This window comes from Mytilus galloprovincialis, chromosome 3 (genome assembly GCF_965363235.1).
Source record: "Mytilus galloprovincialis chromosome 3, xbMytGall1.hap1.1, whole genome shotgun sequence".
NCBI classification, from domain to species: Eukaryota; Metazoa; Mollusca; class Bivalvia; order Mytilida; family Mytilidae; genus Mytilus; species Mytilus galloprovincialis.
In genome coordinates, this window is record NC_134840.1 from 22,203,094 (window position 1) to 22,220,463 (window position 17,370).

At 30.7% G+C, this 17,370-nt stretch overlaps 1 protein-coding gene across 3 annotated transcripts in view; it reads left to right on the top strand.

Moving 5' to 3' along the window:
- Window positions 1-15,170, top strand: part of LOC143067426 (run domain Beclin-1-interacting and cysteine-rich domain-containing protein-like) — a 37,678-nt gene extending 22,508 nt beyond the window's left edge. For all 3 annotated transcript variants that reach the window (XM_076240685.1, XM_076240686.1, XM_076240687.1), the window contains exons 11-23: window positions 290-337; window positions 1,078-1,158; window positions 1,545-1,590; window positions 4,807-4,957; window positions 5,353-5,433; window positions 6,234-6,307; window positions 6,790-6,854; window positions 7,435-7,735; window positions 8,054-8,132; window positions 8,667-8,741; window positions 9,999-10,092; window positions 13,766-13,838; window positions 14,713-15,170. In XM_076240685.1, the coding sequence (XP_076096800.1) occupies window positions 290-337; window positions 1,078-1,158; window positions 1,545-1,590; window positions 4,807-4,957; window positions 5,353-5,433; window positions 6,234-6,307; window positions 6,790-6,854; window positions 7,435-7,735; window positions 8,054-8,132; window positions 8,667-8,741; window positions 9,999-10,092; window positions 13,766-13,838; window positions 14,713-14,767 (1,223 nt within the window). In that variant the 3' untranslated portion in view covers window positions 14,768-15,170. The remainder of the gene's footprint in view (window positions 1-289; window positions 338-1,077; window positions 1,159-1,544; window positions 1,591-4,806; window positions 4,958-5,352; window positions 5,434-6,233; window positions 6,308-6,789; window positions 6,855-7,434; window positions 7,736-8,053; window positions 8,133-8,666; window positions 8,742-9,998; window positions 10,093-13,765; window positions 13,839-14,712) is intronic.
- The last annotated feature ends 2,200 nt before the right edge of the window (window positions 15,171-17,370 follow it).

Here is a 17,370-nt window from a genome sequence, read left to right on the forward strand (position 1 = left end):
CAGGTTGAAATATTTGTAGGGTCAATTTAACTTGAAATTCTAGTTTAAGAAAATATGTTCTCATACAAAAACGTAATTGATGCATTTCACCAAATGAAGTAATTGTGAATGCTGCTGTATAAGTTATGTGGTAAGTTGGAGCTAAACATATTGTTAGTCCAGATATAACAACCTTTCATAATGTGTAATTATAGTAAAAAGATGTTTGGTTACAAATGAAAAAAAATGTATTCAATTCAAAGGACTGATAGAAATTTGATGACAAACTCATTTTTTTTTTAAATTTCAGATAGTAGTGATTCAAGTGCAATTGATGATGAACAAATAGAACTGACAAGTAAGTTTTAAATATGTATACATTGTGTAGTTACATACATATAGTATATTCTGTGGTCCATCCTTTTATAGTCGAGATTCACCATTCAGTATGACAGCATTATCTTATTTTATGGTTATATCACTTACATAAATCGATCAATGAGTGAAGAATTTCTCTTAGAAGAAATTTGAAAGTTTCAGTAAATAAACTACAATGAGAACAATAGCTATTGTATTTATTCAATGGGACAATAGAACAGACAAAAGTTTAGATACCTTGACCAAGAGCAGATGACTCCATGGAAAACACCAACTTGGTTTCAGTAATACTTAAAACAGTTTTGCTAATTTAAAAAAAAATGTTATTCATGACCCATTATAATTTTCCCAGACTCTATAAAAAGGGGCTACAAGTGGAGTAAGTAATAAGAATTTGGCAGTCAATTATAGGGTTATAAAATCAAACCTGTTAAATTTTGATAAAATTGCATTGAAGTAATGGTGGAGATAATTGGGTCCCCATTCCACATAGACTTCATTTTCATAGTTTATCTATCAGTTTTTAAAAGCATCAAAACAAGGTCATTTTCTCGTAAGCAGTAGGTCAACTTTAGTAGGTGCATCTTTGGAATGATTACTAAATGTACATATCAGTTTTGTACAGATCATCTCATCTTTATCTTATTTTCATGAATCTTGATAATGTTCATTTATGTGATGTATTTAAATGTTGATTTAAAGTTTAATTTTTCATTTCAGTGTCAGAAAATATAAGTGAGACTAATTTGTTATTGATGAAGAAAGATGGAATGTCCTTATCACTTGCTTCATTATACTCAGGTAAATATGCTTGTTATAAAATCTTCTAAAGAAGAAAATTGACTGATAAAGTTGTTAACCATCAGAGCTTTACTTATCTTTGGTTGATAATATGCTCGTGGTGAAAGACTTCCCATTTCCATTTTCCTCAATTTATTTTGAGGTCAGTTAGTCAAATGTCAAGGTCACAGCAGCAATTTGTAGGCTTAAATTTTTGTAACATTTTATTTTGAATCATTTAAAAAAATAAATATTTAAAAATCAATTTGTAATAGATAATTTATAAAAAAAAAAATTCAAACACTAAAAACGTTTTCTTTTATATGTACAACAAATCCATGAGATTGTTATTAGCCTTGTGCACATGTGGTGTTTCTGTAATTTTTATAAACTTGAATTTTTTGCAGATGGCGATATCCAAGACAGAAATAATAAGATGCTAGACAGACAAGGGTAAGCAATGCATGTTGACATCAAGTGAAATAAAAAGGAAATTCTTAAAACTCTTTATATACTGGGGTATTGAACTTGAGGCTAAAACATTGCCCTTCATTAGTTCCTAAGTCTCCTACAAAAAAGTTTATATTTTTCTGACATTGAACCTATAATGTTATAATGTTTGTTACTCAATAACAACTATGAAAACAAGAGAAATTTTTTCAGGATTTCAATAGTTGCTTCTCATTATAGCTACTTGCATCTAGTTATAATAAACTGCTTATATGTAAAACTGTATATAATAATATATTTACAAACGAAAGTGAACCAACGCCTGGTGAGTCTGTAATACGGTAGAGTCCATAAAGTGGATACCCGAGGGTATGCAGGGTCGTTATGATAAAAAACATAAAATGTAGAGAGTCTTATAACAACAACACTTTAGAGACTGCTGCAGAAATTTATTGATCGACATGTTTCGGTGCCTAGGGCACCGTCATCAGGATAAAAACAATACATAAAATCATGTTGAAGTAAAAAATCGGGTTGTTAAAATTTAAACGTCACAATGTTACAATGGTAAGTAACGTTATTAATAGCAACGTACTGAAAGTGAAAGTGAAAGTTCATTGTAAGTATGTAAATAAACTATAAAAAGAAATTAAAATAAAATGTTTTTGTTGTGAAAATGTTTGTTAAAATTATTCTGCCAACATGTGTTTGTCCTCTTGCATCGTGGAAAGAATAATACAATAAGTTGTCAGGCTGTGTATATATACTGTATAGGTTGTGTGGTCTGAGTGTTCTGTTAACTTTCTTCCCCAAAATAGACGACATTTTATCAACAATTCCGTACCATTTCGACTGGCTTCCCTTGGCCAGAGGTACTGCTTCCAATCGCGTCAGGAATGCTGTAAAATGTTTCGGTCGCCGAAAGTAAAGGACAAAGTATAAATATCACTAGTCTATGTTGAATTCTAACTATGTGTTCGTTCATCAAACTATCGGGAATGGCCCGTAATCTGTAAAAGTGGTTGTATCTCGAGGGTTGTGTGTTTGATTAACATATTTTCGGGAGCATCAGATTGAATTTGAAGAATACGAAATCGGGTGCATTTAATTTCAAATGAATTCTGTTAGAGAGAAATAATTTCCTATCACTGTTCTCTTCCTCTTTAAGGCTCGTTTTGGGTTAAGATGGTCCGTTATTATCTATTTCTTTTCTTGTGGTTGATGGCAGCATTCTCGGAAGGTTCCTGTGGGTGCCTCAATAAAATATAACTTTGTTTCTTCTGTGCGAATGGCTAGTATGATTAGCGCGGGTTGCAACGGCGGTTCCTAATTAAAGGAATGCAGGGGTTCACGATAAAAAATAAAATCAATTACAAACGAAAGTGAACCAACGCCTGGTGAGTCTGTAATACGGTAGAGTCCATAAAGTGGATACCCGAGGGTATGCAGGGTCGTTATGATAAAAAACATAAAATGTAGAGAGTCTTATAACAACAACACTTTAGAGACTGCTGCAGAAATTTATTGATCGACATGTTTCGGTGCCTAGGGCACCGTCATCAGGATAAAAACAATACATAAAATCATGTTGAAGTAAAAAATCGGGTTGTTAAAATTTAAACGTCACAATGTTACAATGGTAAGTAACGTTATTAATAGCAACGTACTGAAAGTGAAAGTGAAAGTTCATTGTAAGTATGTAAATAAACTATAAAAAGAAATTAAAATAAAATGTTTTTGTTGTGAAAATGTTTGTTAAAATTATTCTGCCAACATGTGTTTGTCCTCTTGCATCGTGGAAAGAATAATACAATAAGTTGTCAGGCTGTGTATATATACTGTATAGGTTGTGTGGTCTGAGTGTTCTGTTAACTTTCTTCCCCAAAATAGACGACATTTTATCAACAATTCCGTACCATTTCGACTGGCTTCCCTTGGCCAGAGGTACTGCTTCCAATCGCGTCAGGAATGCTGTAAAATGTTTCGGTCGCCGAAAGTAAAGGACAAAGTATAAATATCACTAGTCTATGTTGAATTCTAACTATGTGTTCGTTCATCAAACTATCGGGAATGGCCCGTAATCTGTAAAAGTGGTTGTATCTCGAGGGTTGTGTGTTTGATTAACATATTTTCGGGAGCATCAGATTGAATTTGAAGAATACGAAATCGGGTGCATTTAATTTCAAATGAATTCTGTTAGAGAGAAATAATTTCCTATCACTGTTCTCTTCCTCTTTAAGGCTCGTTTTGGGTTAAGATGGTCCGTTATTATCTATTTCTTTTCTTGTGGTTGATGGCAGCATTCTCGGAAGGTTCCTGTGGGTGCCTCAATAAAATATAACTTTGTTTCTTCTGTGCGAATGGCTAGTATGATTAGCGCGGGTTGCAACGGCGGTTCCTAATTAAAGGAATGCAGGGGTTCACGATAAAAAATAAAATCAATTACAAACGAAAGTGAACCAACGCCTGGTGAGTCTGTAATACGGTAGAGTCCATAAAGTGGATACCCGAGGGTATGCAGGGTCGTTATGATAAAAAACATAAAATGTAGAGAGTCTTATAACAACAACACTTTAGAGACTGCTGCAGAAATTTATTGATCGACATGTTTCGGTGCCTAGGGCACCGTCATCAGGATAAAAACAATACATAAAATCATGTTGAAGTAAAAAATCGGGTTGTTAAAATTTAAACGTCACAATGTTACAATGGTAAGTAACGTTATTAATAGCAACGTACTGAAAGTGAAAGTGAAAGTTCATTGTAAGTATGTAAATAAACTATAAAAAGAAATTAAAATAAAATGTTTTTGTTGTGAAAATGTTTGTTAAAATTATTCTGCCAACATGTGTTTGTCCTCTTGCATCGTGGAAAGAATAATACAATAAGTTGTCAGGCTGTGTATATATACTGTATAGGTTGTGTGGTCTGAGTGTTCTGTTAACTTTCAGTACGTTGCTATTAATAACGTTACTTACCATTGTAACATTGTGACGTTTAAATTTCTGCAGCAGTCTCTAAAGTGTTGTTGTTATAAGACTCTCTACATTTTAATAATATATTTGTTTATAATTTTGTGGATATCAGTGGAGCATAATTTATGACAAAAAAAAATGAAAAGATTGATTGCAACATGAAGTGAAAAGACAAAGTAACTGAAGAAATAATAAAAGATAAAAATATTTTCAACCCTTGATATAGAACATATATTATTTACAGCTCAGTAACTACAGAGAATGGTGTGAGTGCTACCAACAGTTTATCAGCAGAGTCTGTTGCTATATCATTACTGAAGAAATTCTCAGAGAAACAACTTCCAAAGGCTTCAGATCTTATCTGGCTTGTACCTGAAAGTGATGCTCCTCAGAAGGTAATTTTTTTATTCGATTTTATTTGTAGATGGCTGTTAAGTTCAAATTAAAAGTTAACGATGAAAGATAAGCATTACAAATCAATGATTGATCTAATTTTTAATTTAATGAAAATATAAAAAAGAGTTTTTCAATAGGTTAACAATATCTTGTAATGTTACTATATTTACAAGGTGCATTTTTCTCTCCCACATGGAACCATGCTTTTAAAAAAAAATTGTGGAAAATACTGTAGCAATTGAAGGAATTCATGCATATTTTTCTGGGAATTAATCTGCAAGCAAAATGTAAATTTGAAGGCAGGATCAAAATAACTTGATATTTTTACTAAATCTTCAGTGTGAGATTTAAAGTTCATATATGTATTCTGCAGTGTACAATATGTTGATTGTAGTTACTCCCAATGCCAGACTCTTATCCCATTGATCCTGATGATGCTGAAGATATGAAAACTAACAGATATCAAACATTCCAGGTAATATAAAACTAACAGATATCAAACATTCCAGGTAATATAAAACTAACAGATATCAAACATTCCAGGTAATATAAAACTAGCAGATATCAAACATTCCAGGTAATATAAAACTAACAGATATCAAACATTCCAGGTAATATAAAACTAACAGATATCAAACATTCCAGGTAATATAAAACTAACAGATATCAAACATTCCAGGTAATATAAAACTAGCAGATATCAAACGTTCCAGGTAATATAAAACTAACAGATATCAAACGTTCCAGGTAATATAAAACTAACAGATATCAAACGTTCCAGGTAATATAAAACTAACAGATATCAAACGTTCCAGGTAATATAAAACTAACAGATATCAAACATTCCAGGTAATAATTATAAAGTAGAAATATCAAAGTCCAAGGATTTGATTTTGAGTCACAAGATTTTTCTGTTACATAGGAATAAGGATAAAAAGGTTTATATTTACAGTTAGTTATGAGTCTTCTCTTCTTAATCATATTTAAACATTTGGGTTGTACTGCAAATATTCTTGAAATCCATTGTTGATATATTATAAATGATTTCCATCAAACAGGAATGTCTTAATTTCTATTTATGAATGGAAATATACAATCTACATCTTTAGATTAAATGAACCTTTTCAGAGGCTATTTTCATTGCTATTCATTATCACATTAAACCATGTTTTTTGGTTATTTTGAATTTGCAATGATATAAGTAAACTTCGTTTATGTTTCAAGATGTGTGTTTTATTTAAATGCCAAGCTAACTGGTAATATATTATATTTCAGACGAGATTACGGGGTAACATGGAATGGGCTCCACCAAGACCTCAAATTATCTTTAATATCCATCAGCGTCCAAAGTAAGTCATATTAGTTTTGTGTAACACATTTCGTTTTTTTAACTTTAAAAATGTTAGTATTGTAATTACTTTAGTCTATATTTAAAAAAAAAAAAATGATTTACATATTTTAAGTAGATAAAGATATAGCTTATGACCATAAGTAATTTTAGGAATGTTGGTAGAAAGACATATTTTATGCAATACTATCAGGGTTCTCTGACTGAAAGTGTGGTACTATAAAAATTGTTGAATAGTGCAGTATACCTTGTCATATGATGTGTTAATAGGAGCATTCATTACTGTAGACAAGGTAGACAGAGAAATCTTATCAAACATACAGCATAAATATAACTATTATTTGGAGAGAAATATTTGAATATATTCTTAAATTAGTGTGCTTGCTTAGGTACAGTGTTATATTCTTTATAGACAGTTACATTAAGTTTTTCAGTTTGAGATATTGAAATCATGAACTACAAGTAGGTTATCTATTATTACAGTAGGAAGAAAGCAATGGAGAAACAGAATTACCTCTGTGCGGGTTGTGGTACAAGGGTTGAACCAGGTCAGTTCATAATCTCTATAAATAGGTAAGAAGATGTGGTACGATTGCCAATGAGACAACTTTCTTATAAGAGACCAAATGGTGTAAAAGTTTTATGACTAAATGTTTATGTTATACTTTAAAAAAATATTTCTGTTATAAAAGAATTGATTTGAGTGTGTGAGTATCCAGCTGAATCACTTTTAAAACATTCATTTCTTTGAACCCTATAGATAATCTGTGACAAAATTGCTTTTTTTTATCTATTATAATATTTGATCAAGTTTGGTCATCGGAATTTTCAAGTAAAAAGTAAAAAAAATCCCCCCAGAAAACTTGATACTGATGTCCATGAGCATGACACACATTTCTTTTGGATGCTTTACATGCAGAAGTTTGGTTAGCAAAAAACATATAAACAGTTTGAGACCATAGAAATTCAAATGGCCAAAACAAAAAAATACAACTTCTTAGGTCAACTTTGCCTGATGGAATACAACCTTTTTTAACCTTAGTTTTACTGCAATAACATTATTTATGAAATAGAATTTATCTCATTGCTGTATATGTTTCATCATAAAATAATATTTTTCTATTTTAGGATACATCAGCAGATTTCGATACTGTGAATACCTTGGAAAGTTTTTCTGTCAATGTTGCCATAGTAAATCTTTATCATATATTCCTGGAAGAATTCTGAAGAAATGGGACTTTCAAAAGTATCAAGTGTCAAACTTTGCCCATGATTTATTGACTAAGATCTATACGGAGCCTTTGTTCAATATCTGTGATATAAATCCTTCATTATATAAGAAAGTGAAAACTTTAGATAGTATTTTAGAATTACGACAGCAGTTACAATATGTGAAGAAGTTCCTACTTATCTGTAAGGATGGTACAAAGTAAGTTCTTTTATAATTTGTTGTCCAATACTATGATATAGAATTGTAGATAGACTTAGCTCAAATTCTGTTCATTCTTATTTTTTAACATATGTAATGTTGTATGAGAGTATTGAACCTTGATACTATGATATACTTTCAACTAATTCTTTTACTGAATTACTATACATACATTTGAATGTACTGAAAACTCAATAACAAGGCCATTGATAAGTTTTAGATTGATATGAATTTCCTAGATTTGAAGAAATACTTGTTTTGTCATACATTCTATTTGGTGTTTGTAGTTTTTACACTGGATGTTTGTTTTATTTTTAGTTTTTTGAGTGATATAAAGAACCTACCACCATACTGGTCAGATGATTTTCACATATACTCTTTATGTGATCTTGTTAATGTAAGTATGGAGTGTTGTGAATCATATATTATGATTATAACTTGAAAGCTAATTATTGTAGTTAATTTATTCATTAGAATGTCTCAATTGAATAACTTTTAACTGTGTTGCATAGGTCAATTGTTTGCATTTATTTCTACTTTATAAAACCATTTTCTATTCTTCTATACATGTACTTAAAAATCTGGTTATTTGCATAGCTTGGTTAGTGACCTTTCTCTTAATAGTATAGCAACAAAATGGCATCAAGATAAGATTGATCACACATTAAAGATGTTAGTTATTGTTTGAATTCAAACAGAACAGTATTTGTTTAGTGTTTGATTAAAAAAATATTTTGTATTCATTGTTTCAAATTCAATAATGTACTTGAATGTTGATCACAGCTCTTCACTTTTTTTTCTTGTGGAAATCCTTTTCTTTTCATCTGGTATGACCCAAATTCCTAATTTCGAATGAAAGCAAACCCCTTCTGAAAATAGGCTTATCATTATTTTAAGAGTTAGTAAAGTTCATTTTTTTTTTATATTTTAGGCTAAGAATCTACAAATGTTAAATCAATTAAGGAATATAGTCTCTGCATCAATATCACATGTAGAAAATTGTCAGGTATGTCTATCTTATTACCACACCAATATCACCATTTTACCAAATTAGCATCAGATATTAGAAATAGTCCGGTATGTACAACATAATGTAGTACCTTCAAGAATATCTCACATAGAAAATTTCTGGTATGTAGACATGCCAGAATTAAGTACATTTCAAAATTGCTTAATAAAAGAATTTTTTTTATCTGAACAAAAGTAGATTTGGAATATTGATAAATAAAACAGCAAACCCAATGACACAAAAAATGAGTTACCTTGTGGTCAACATAGTGTCTTTTAAATCATAATTATAGTGTAACCAGAGCTTCATTTCATGTCATAGAGCTGAAGAGATCTATTATATAAATAATGCAATTGTTGTAACACAGAAAAATAATGACATTGGCCTGGTGTTTGAGTGGTCTAAGTCATTAATCTAAAATGCCTGTCAACTCTGAGGTTGTGAGTTAGTACCCTGCATGTGGCAGGATAGGTGTGTTTGAGTCAAATCTTTTATGGCTAGGATTGACAGTTTCACAGCTGAATATCAGTGGCGCTCTTTGGAGACAAAACTTTCCCTGCCAATAAAAACTTACTGCCACTATATAGTTTATAGTGCTGGAAGTTGAGATAATAACCAATCTATCATTAAAACAATGACACACAGCCCAAACACCATTACATTTATAAGAGGCATACACAGGCAAAATTTGTTCACATCAATTTCACATGAATCTCACATGAAATTCACATGAAAAATTTCATGCAAGATTCACCTCAATCGAGCTTATACATGAAACTCACATGAAAATTTTCTTGTGAATTTCACGTGAATTGAGATTAACATGAATCTGATATGAAATTTTTCACATGAATTTCACGTGAAATTTACAACCTAAAAAAAATATATTTTTCATGAATTTTTGAAAATTTAGATGTTATTTAAATTACTCTAATTTAAAAATTCAGATGAATTTCACATGAAAAAATTTACGTGATTTTCATGTTAAATTCACATGAGTTTCACATGACATTCATGTGCAACTCACAAAAATTGATTTCACATGAGTTTAACGTATAAGCTTGTTTGAGGTGAAATTCACATGAAATTGATGTGAATGAAATTTGCCTGTGTATATTGTAGTTTTGACATAGTAGATGGTGACTCATCTTGGTACCAGCAAGTTTGAATTTAATGAAAGCTTTTAATAGAAAAATTGTATACAAAATGATCATTTACAGGAAATCAGTTCTTAATTAATTTTTGTTGTTACAGTTTTGCCAGGGACTTGGTTTTATATGTGAACTGTGTAGAAATAACTCTGATGTGATATTTCCATTTCAACTAAACAAGGTTGAAATTTGTCAAGGTGAGTAAATTTTAGCGATGAAAATATAGAAACATGCTATATACTCTTTGCTGCTTGCATAAAAGTCATGTTGCTCAGGTAGCCTTACACCTCTTTGCATAAAATTTCAATTATTTACAACAACAAAAATCTTTCTTAGTCAGAATGGTACAGAACATCTGGTTTTGAACACCCACATCTATTGCAGCTTATAAGATACAAATATTGTGTCATTTCATGAACATTTACTAAATATATTAAATGAAATACAAAAAGAGAACTGGAGTTGAATTTCAAATGATAACCCAGTTTGACTTGTTTTTGGTTTGACTGGTTTTAATTCTTATGTTACTTACAAGTAACCCAATGTGAAAAACCTTTCTGTGAATTCCTAACTTTTCCTTGGGTATCAATTTTATGTGGATTGTTAAGGTAAAAGAAAAGCAATAATTGAAATTTCAAATAAAGTATAAATTTCTATAAGCTAACTGCTTGTAAGCAGAATTTGAATTTATTCTCAGTCCTTAGAATGAATGAATCTACAGTTACTGATCTTAAACCTGTCTAAGACATAAAGCTTGAGAATGAATCTACAGTTACTAATCTTAAACCTGTCTAAGACATAAAGCTTGAGAATGAATCTACAGTTACTGATCTTAAACCTGTCTAAGACATAAAGCTTGAATCTACAGTTACTGATCTTAAACCTGTCTAAGACATAAAGTTTGAGAATGAATCTACAGTTACTGATCTTAAACCTGTCTAAGACATAAAGCTTGAATCTCAGTTTTTGTTGAGCCTGCAACTTTTGTTGCAGAAAGCTCGACATATGGATAGTGATCCGGCGGCGGTGTTAGCTCACTTCTTAAAGCTTTATATTTTAGAAGGTGGAAGACATGGATGCTTCATACTTTGTATATAGATGCTTCATGTTACGAAGTTTCAGTCAGTCACATGTCCAGTGTCCTTGACCTCATTTCATGGTTCAGTGACCACTTGAAAAAAAAGTTCAAATTTTTTGTAATGTTGAATTCTCTCTTATTATAAGTAATAGGATAACTATATTTGATATGTGCGTACCTTGCAAGGTCCTCATGTCTGTCAGACAGTTTTCACTTGACCTCGACCTCATTTCATGGATCAGTGAACAAGGTTAAGTTTTGGTGGTCAAGTCCATATCTCAGATACTATAAGCAATAGGGCTAGTATATTCGGTGTATGGAAGGACTGTAAGGTGTACATGTCCAACTAGCAGGTGTCATCTGACCTTGACCTTATTTTCATGGTTCAGTGGTTATAGTTAAATTTTTGTGTTTTGGTCTGTTTTTACCGAACTACCGAACGTGACTTATTCCCGATTGTGACTGTTTTGCTGAGTGTGAATTCGCATTACTATAAGACGTGTTACGGTACTTGTCTATCCAAAATTCATGTATTTAATTTAAATGTTTAATGTTATATTTGTAATTCTCACCGGATTTTGTCAAATGTGTTGACGTCTTTTCTATTATATTTATGTGTTATGGTTTAAAACAAATTTATCACCGCATTCATTCATTAGATTTCATTTTGTTCAACGTAATCAGTACGATATTTTACGTTTGAAGTTAGATTCAAAACAAACCGGACATAGCTTTATAATATAGTTAATTGCTACCTTAGTTTGCTAAGTATTAAAATGTGCATTGTTATTAAATGCAATATCAGTATTTAGTTCAAATATAATCTTAAATCAATCCTAATTGTATCTTATTCATTCAAATGTGACGTCATTGTTCATTTTTTGATGATCTGTTTTACAAATTCAAATGACGTCATTTTTTTGTCATTTTTTACAATTTCAAATATGACGTCACTTGGCTTTCAGGTTTAAACCTATTCGGATTTGTCTACATTTTGTGTTACAAATGTCTGGTTATGTAATGTATTTCAGTTGTTTCCTGTAATTAGTTAATACTTCAGTCTTATCATGTACATCTTTTGTATATAATTTTATAAATTTACTGTTTGCAAAAGTATAAATTATTCTAAATAATAGGGATGTTCTGGTAACTAACAGAAAACCCTGGCCGTTTTTGGCACAACTTTTTTGATCTTTTGGTCCTCGATGCTGTTCGAGTTTGTGCTTGTTTCGGCTTTCAAACTTTTGTATCTGGGCGTCACTAGTAGATCTTATGTGGACAAAATGCACTTCTGGCGAATTAAAATTTTGAACTTGTTGCCTTTTGTTGGCTGTTGTTTGTGTGTTTCTTTGTCTATTGTGTTCTCCAATTTATTTATATTGTAGTCCTGTGGTGTTGAGTTGTCATTTTAATGTTATATTTCACATGGCTATAAAAGAGGGAGGTTTGGCATGCCACAAAACCAGGTTCAACCCACCATTTTTTCCTGTTAAAAATGTCCTGTACCAAGTCAGGAATATGGCCATTGTTATATTATAGTTCGTTTCTGTGTGTGTTACATTTTAACGTTGTGTCGTTTGTTTTCTCTTATTTATGAGTGTAAATTCACATTGCGATAAGACGTGTCACGGTACTTGTCTATCCCAAATTCACGTATTTGGTTTTGATGTTATATTTGTTATTCTCGGGGGATTTTTTCTGATGCTTGGTCCGTTTCTGTGTGTGTTACATTGTAGTGTTGTGTCGTTGTTCTCCTCTTATATTTAATACGTTTTCCTCAGTTTTAGTTTGTTACCCCGATTTTGTTTTTTGTCCATGGATTTATGAGTTTGAACAGCGGTATACTACTGTTGCCTTTATTTCTCATACCATATGCAATAGGTCTACTATATTTGATGTATGAAATGATTGTAAGGTGTACATGTCTAGCGGGCAGATGTCATGTGACCTTGACCTCATTTTCATGGTTCAGTGGTCAAAGTTAAGTTTTTGAGTTTTGGTCTTTTTATCTAATACTATATGCCATAGGTCAACTATATTTGGTGTATGGAAATATTTTATGATCTTTATGTCAGTCGCGCAGGTTTTATTTGACCGTGACCTCATTTTCACGGTTCATTGCACAGTGTTAAGTTTTTGTGTTTTGGTCTATTTTTCTTAAACTATAAGTAATGGGTCAACTTTATATGTTGTATAAAAGCATTGTTAGCTGTACATGTCTGCCTGGCATGGTTCATCTGACCTTGACCTCATTTTCAAGGTTCATTGGTCTTTGTTTAGTTATCTTGGTTAATGTTAAGTTTATGTGACAGTTGTAATAAAGCTTAGCTTTATACTTAGGACTATCAACATAATAGCAATGATTAGTATAGAAGGCGAGACATTTCAGCGTGTGCACTCTTGTTGTATGGTGTAATTTATAGTCCATTAGATTCAAATGAACAGGAACTCATCAGAGAGTGCTATGGATTTATATCACTTAAGAAAAAACTTGAAATAATATTGCTGAATTTCCTTTCTGAACTTTATCTTTGAGGTTCAAAAAATTGAACCAATGACATAAGTGACAAGCTCTATAGTAAAACAAACACATAAGAACTCCATTCTTTCCAGAAAGCTAATGTTGTTATTTTGAAAGTTCTTGTTGAATTTCTCTCTATAATAAATATGAATGTTTCATAGTTATGTTATTTTATACATGTAACATTACAAGTTTCATGACAAACAAATTTTGTATTAAGAAATGTTGAAGGAAAACTTTTAAAGATTCATCTAAACTTTGATATTTGTAGGTTGTAAATCGTGTTTCCATAGAGACTGTTTTGTACCAGATAAATGTCCTAGATGTGCTAGATTAGAAGCTAGGTAGGTAAAACACACATTAATGTGGTGATTTTATGTATGTATTCATGCTGTGTGTTTGCTCTTATGTACTACGTCTTATATGTACAATTTGTCGTCAGTGTATTGAAGACGAATTCCGTTTCATCTTAGTGTGTCCGAAATATAAGGAACTTATAGTAAAATTCATAAAGAAATATTACTGGTCTAGACCAAGTGTGTTTAAATTTATTGAACTTTTAAGTTTAAAGAACATCAAACAGTTAACCAATTTAGGAAAATACATGTTTACTGCATTTAAAATCAGAGACAATATTACTTGAACATTCTCGGTGACAGTCTGTTTACTTGTTTACTATGAAAATTTATATTGACACCAATGAACTGTTAAGTTCAAGGCAATAAAGAATTTGAATATACTGTTACTTACCTTTTATTGGGTTATTCTTGCATCAGTTTTTGGTCCGCTGGTTAGGCATAAGATGTAGCAGTTAAACTTTCCTGTGTTTCATAACCTTATACATTGCATTTAGATAACAGTGAAATTATTGCCTAAGTGTGTAAGTTTGGCAGTAAAAAGTCTACTTCAAAAGTAGCAAAATTTTCAGGTATAAAGTCTTTATTCTTGAGTAACATCAGTTATTTGTGTGTAGTGATTTTGTGTCATTCATTACTACACATACTCTTTCTTTCCATTGCATACTCATATTTTTAGCTCTTTTTTTTTAGTAATGGCAATGTTAAATTACAATGTTTTTGGTCTTTAAAAATGTTCTTTTAAGTGTGAAATTTATTTTTAAGAATACATCTGACAGCCAACTATAACTTTGTAAATGTATAAAAACTTCTTGTTAAACATGACTGAAATTTAATTGAATATTAATTGAATATTTTGCAGAAGACAAAGAATGGAACAAAAGTTTTCAGAAGAAATGGACGAAGAAGATAGTTGATATTGGTTGATCTTCCATGAACAAGGCCTACATTAATAATATTCCTGTATGGTGCTGATTCATTTTAACATGAAAAATGTTTGTGTCCAACACAAATGTGCCTGGGCCATATGAATCTTCCTTCGTCTGTATTGGTTAATATATGCATTTTAATTCATTAAAAAGCTACTTATATTTGAACATGTATCTCAGACCTATCTCACGTTTGTGATCATCTTGTGTAATAATAGTATAATACTCAAGAAGGTTATCAGATCCTGCTCAAAAAATATTTTAAAAGCCAGAAACATTCAATTCATTTTTCATTGACTTTTTTTTTGTGTTATAATTCATTTCAAGAACTCACATTTATATATATTGTTGATATTTCAATGTTGCATACAATAATGATATTTTACTAAAATTTTCTTTTCGTTTAGTAAAAAACAGTTACGGAACATTTAAATCATTATGAGCTACATTTAATGTTCTATGCATCTAGCTAGCTTTTACTTTTGTACACCTGTTGGTTTAATTTTCATTCATATCTTTTATTTGTGGGACATGTGTGTCTTACTGGCTAATAGTTGCTTAAAAAAATCAAAGTATTTGGAATCTTGGGGATAATTGTTTCATTAGCAATCATTCCACATCTCCTTATTTTTACATCAACATATAATTTTGTTTTTCGTAAGGTTCATATTTTTGTAAAATAGAATAATAAAATATGGTGCCTCATTTCATACTACATTTGTATTAATGTAATTCAAAAAAGTCATTGGCCCAACAAGAGTTCAAACATTTAAGATTCAACTGTAGCATTTTAATCTCTTAAAAGATGCTGATAATTTTAACTTGTCATTAGTTGAGAAGAAAAAAGAGGTTATATTAATATTCAATCTTCATCTTTTAGTTTAAAAAATATGATTTCCCCCAAAATTGATTTTTTTAATTTTTTTTTTTTATATAGTTTTGACATTTGGCAACAGTTAATTTCTAACTCTGAAATGATGGTATTAACATGAATATGTATACATGTTATCAAAATCAATATACATAGTTGAACTGTTCTGAAGATGATATGAGCAATGATGATAGATTGTTTAAGCATTCATGACTGAAGAGACACTTTATTTGGCTTATGAAGATAATTATTGATAATTTTTTGTGCTTCTTTATTAAAATAATTTGGATCATATTTTCATTTAGTTTCTTCAAAAATATACACATGGCTTATTAACTTATTATATTTATTTATATTTGATTATTGCATATAATGAGGTTAGATAACCTGTGACAAATATTCTGTGATACTATGTAAGTATGATAATGTCAATCACAAGACAAAGTGATGAATTTTTTAACATACCATACACAAATGTGAATTATAAATTTATCTAGTCCTTATTTTTTTGTCAGAAAACGGAAGCAGATTGCCTTTTTCTGTCACTCTTCAGCCCCCCTTTTTTGTGGGAAAAATTTGGTTGATTATATAGGGAATCACTAATGCATGACTGGAGTGCCCCCCCCCCCCCCCTTTATGATAAGTTCTGGATCTGTCACTGATACGGCTAAACTATATAGACTCATTTGTATTACATTTGATAGAAGGATAAACAAATTTATATCATCACATTACTTTGGTGCTAAAATAAAAACATATGGTTTTAAGAAGAAGGTATTCAGAAAATTCTTTAGCAATTATAAATTGAAATCAATACGTAGTGTAAATCCATCAATTAACATACTTATTTTAAAGATGTACAGATTATTTTTTCAATAATTATATATACATATGAATTTTACAAAACATTTTGGGGGTAATCATGGTAATACTGAAGATAATTTTTTAATGTTATTGAATATAAACAATATGTTATTTTTCTTAACAATACAGAACTAATTGGTATACAGTCGACTCTCGTTATCTCGAAGTCAGCGGGACCAGAGAAATATTTCGAGATACACATAGTTCGACTCAAACGAAAACCGGAAGTTTGACAGAACAAGGGACACAACTCTTGCTTAGCTTGGTAAAGCTAAAATAAATCCGGATGAATATTGGAAGGGGATCGATATTCTGGTATCAGATCGATGTATTTGTTTGTCATGGTCTTTCATTATTATAATAACATTACTTTTACTTATTTAATTGTTTCAGATACATTTTTTTCCTATGGCTTTTATCCGAGAGAGTAATTTCCAATCGATAGTTTCATTATTCAGGTCGTTTATAGTTGACAAAATGGTTTATTCTCGGATACAAGAGACTTTAGATAATTTAGATTTTTCTCATTTTGTTTTATCTCGCTCTTTCTTTTCAAAAGAAAACACAACAAGATTAAAAACGCCGATTGAGTAGTTTTTAGGTGATCATCAACGGAAGTCATAATCCTTACTTTATACACACCCAAGCTCATTAGTTTAAATAACAATTAATTGTTTTGTAAACATTTTAAATACTTTTTCATGAACAATAACAATGAATCACTAATTATTTATAAAAATTCTATAAAAGAAAATCTCAGGTAAACACTCGTGGAAATAGCATGTCATAAATCATTACAGTGGTCAGTGACTGGAAATTTGATTACACGTGTATCCTCGTGTATTGTATTTTCGAC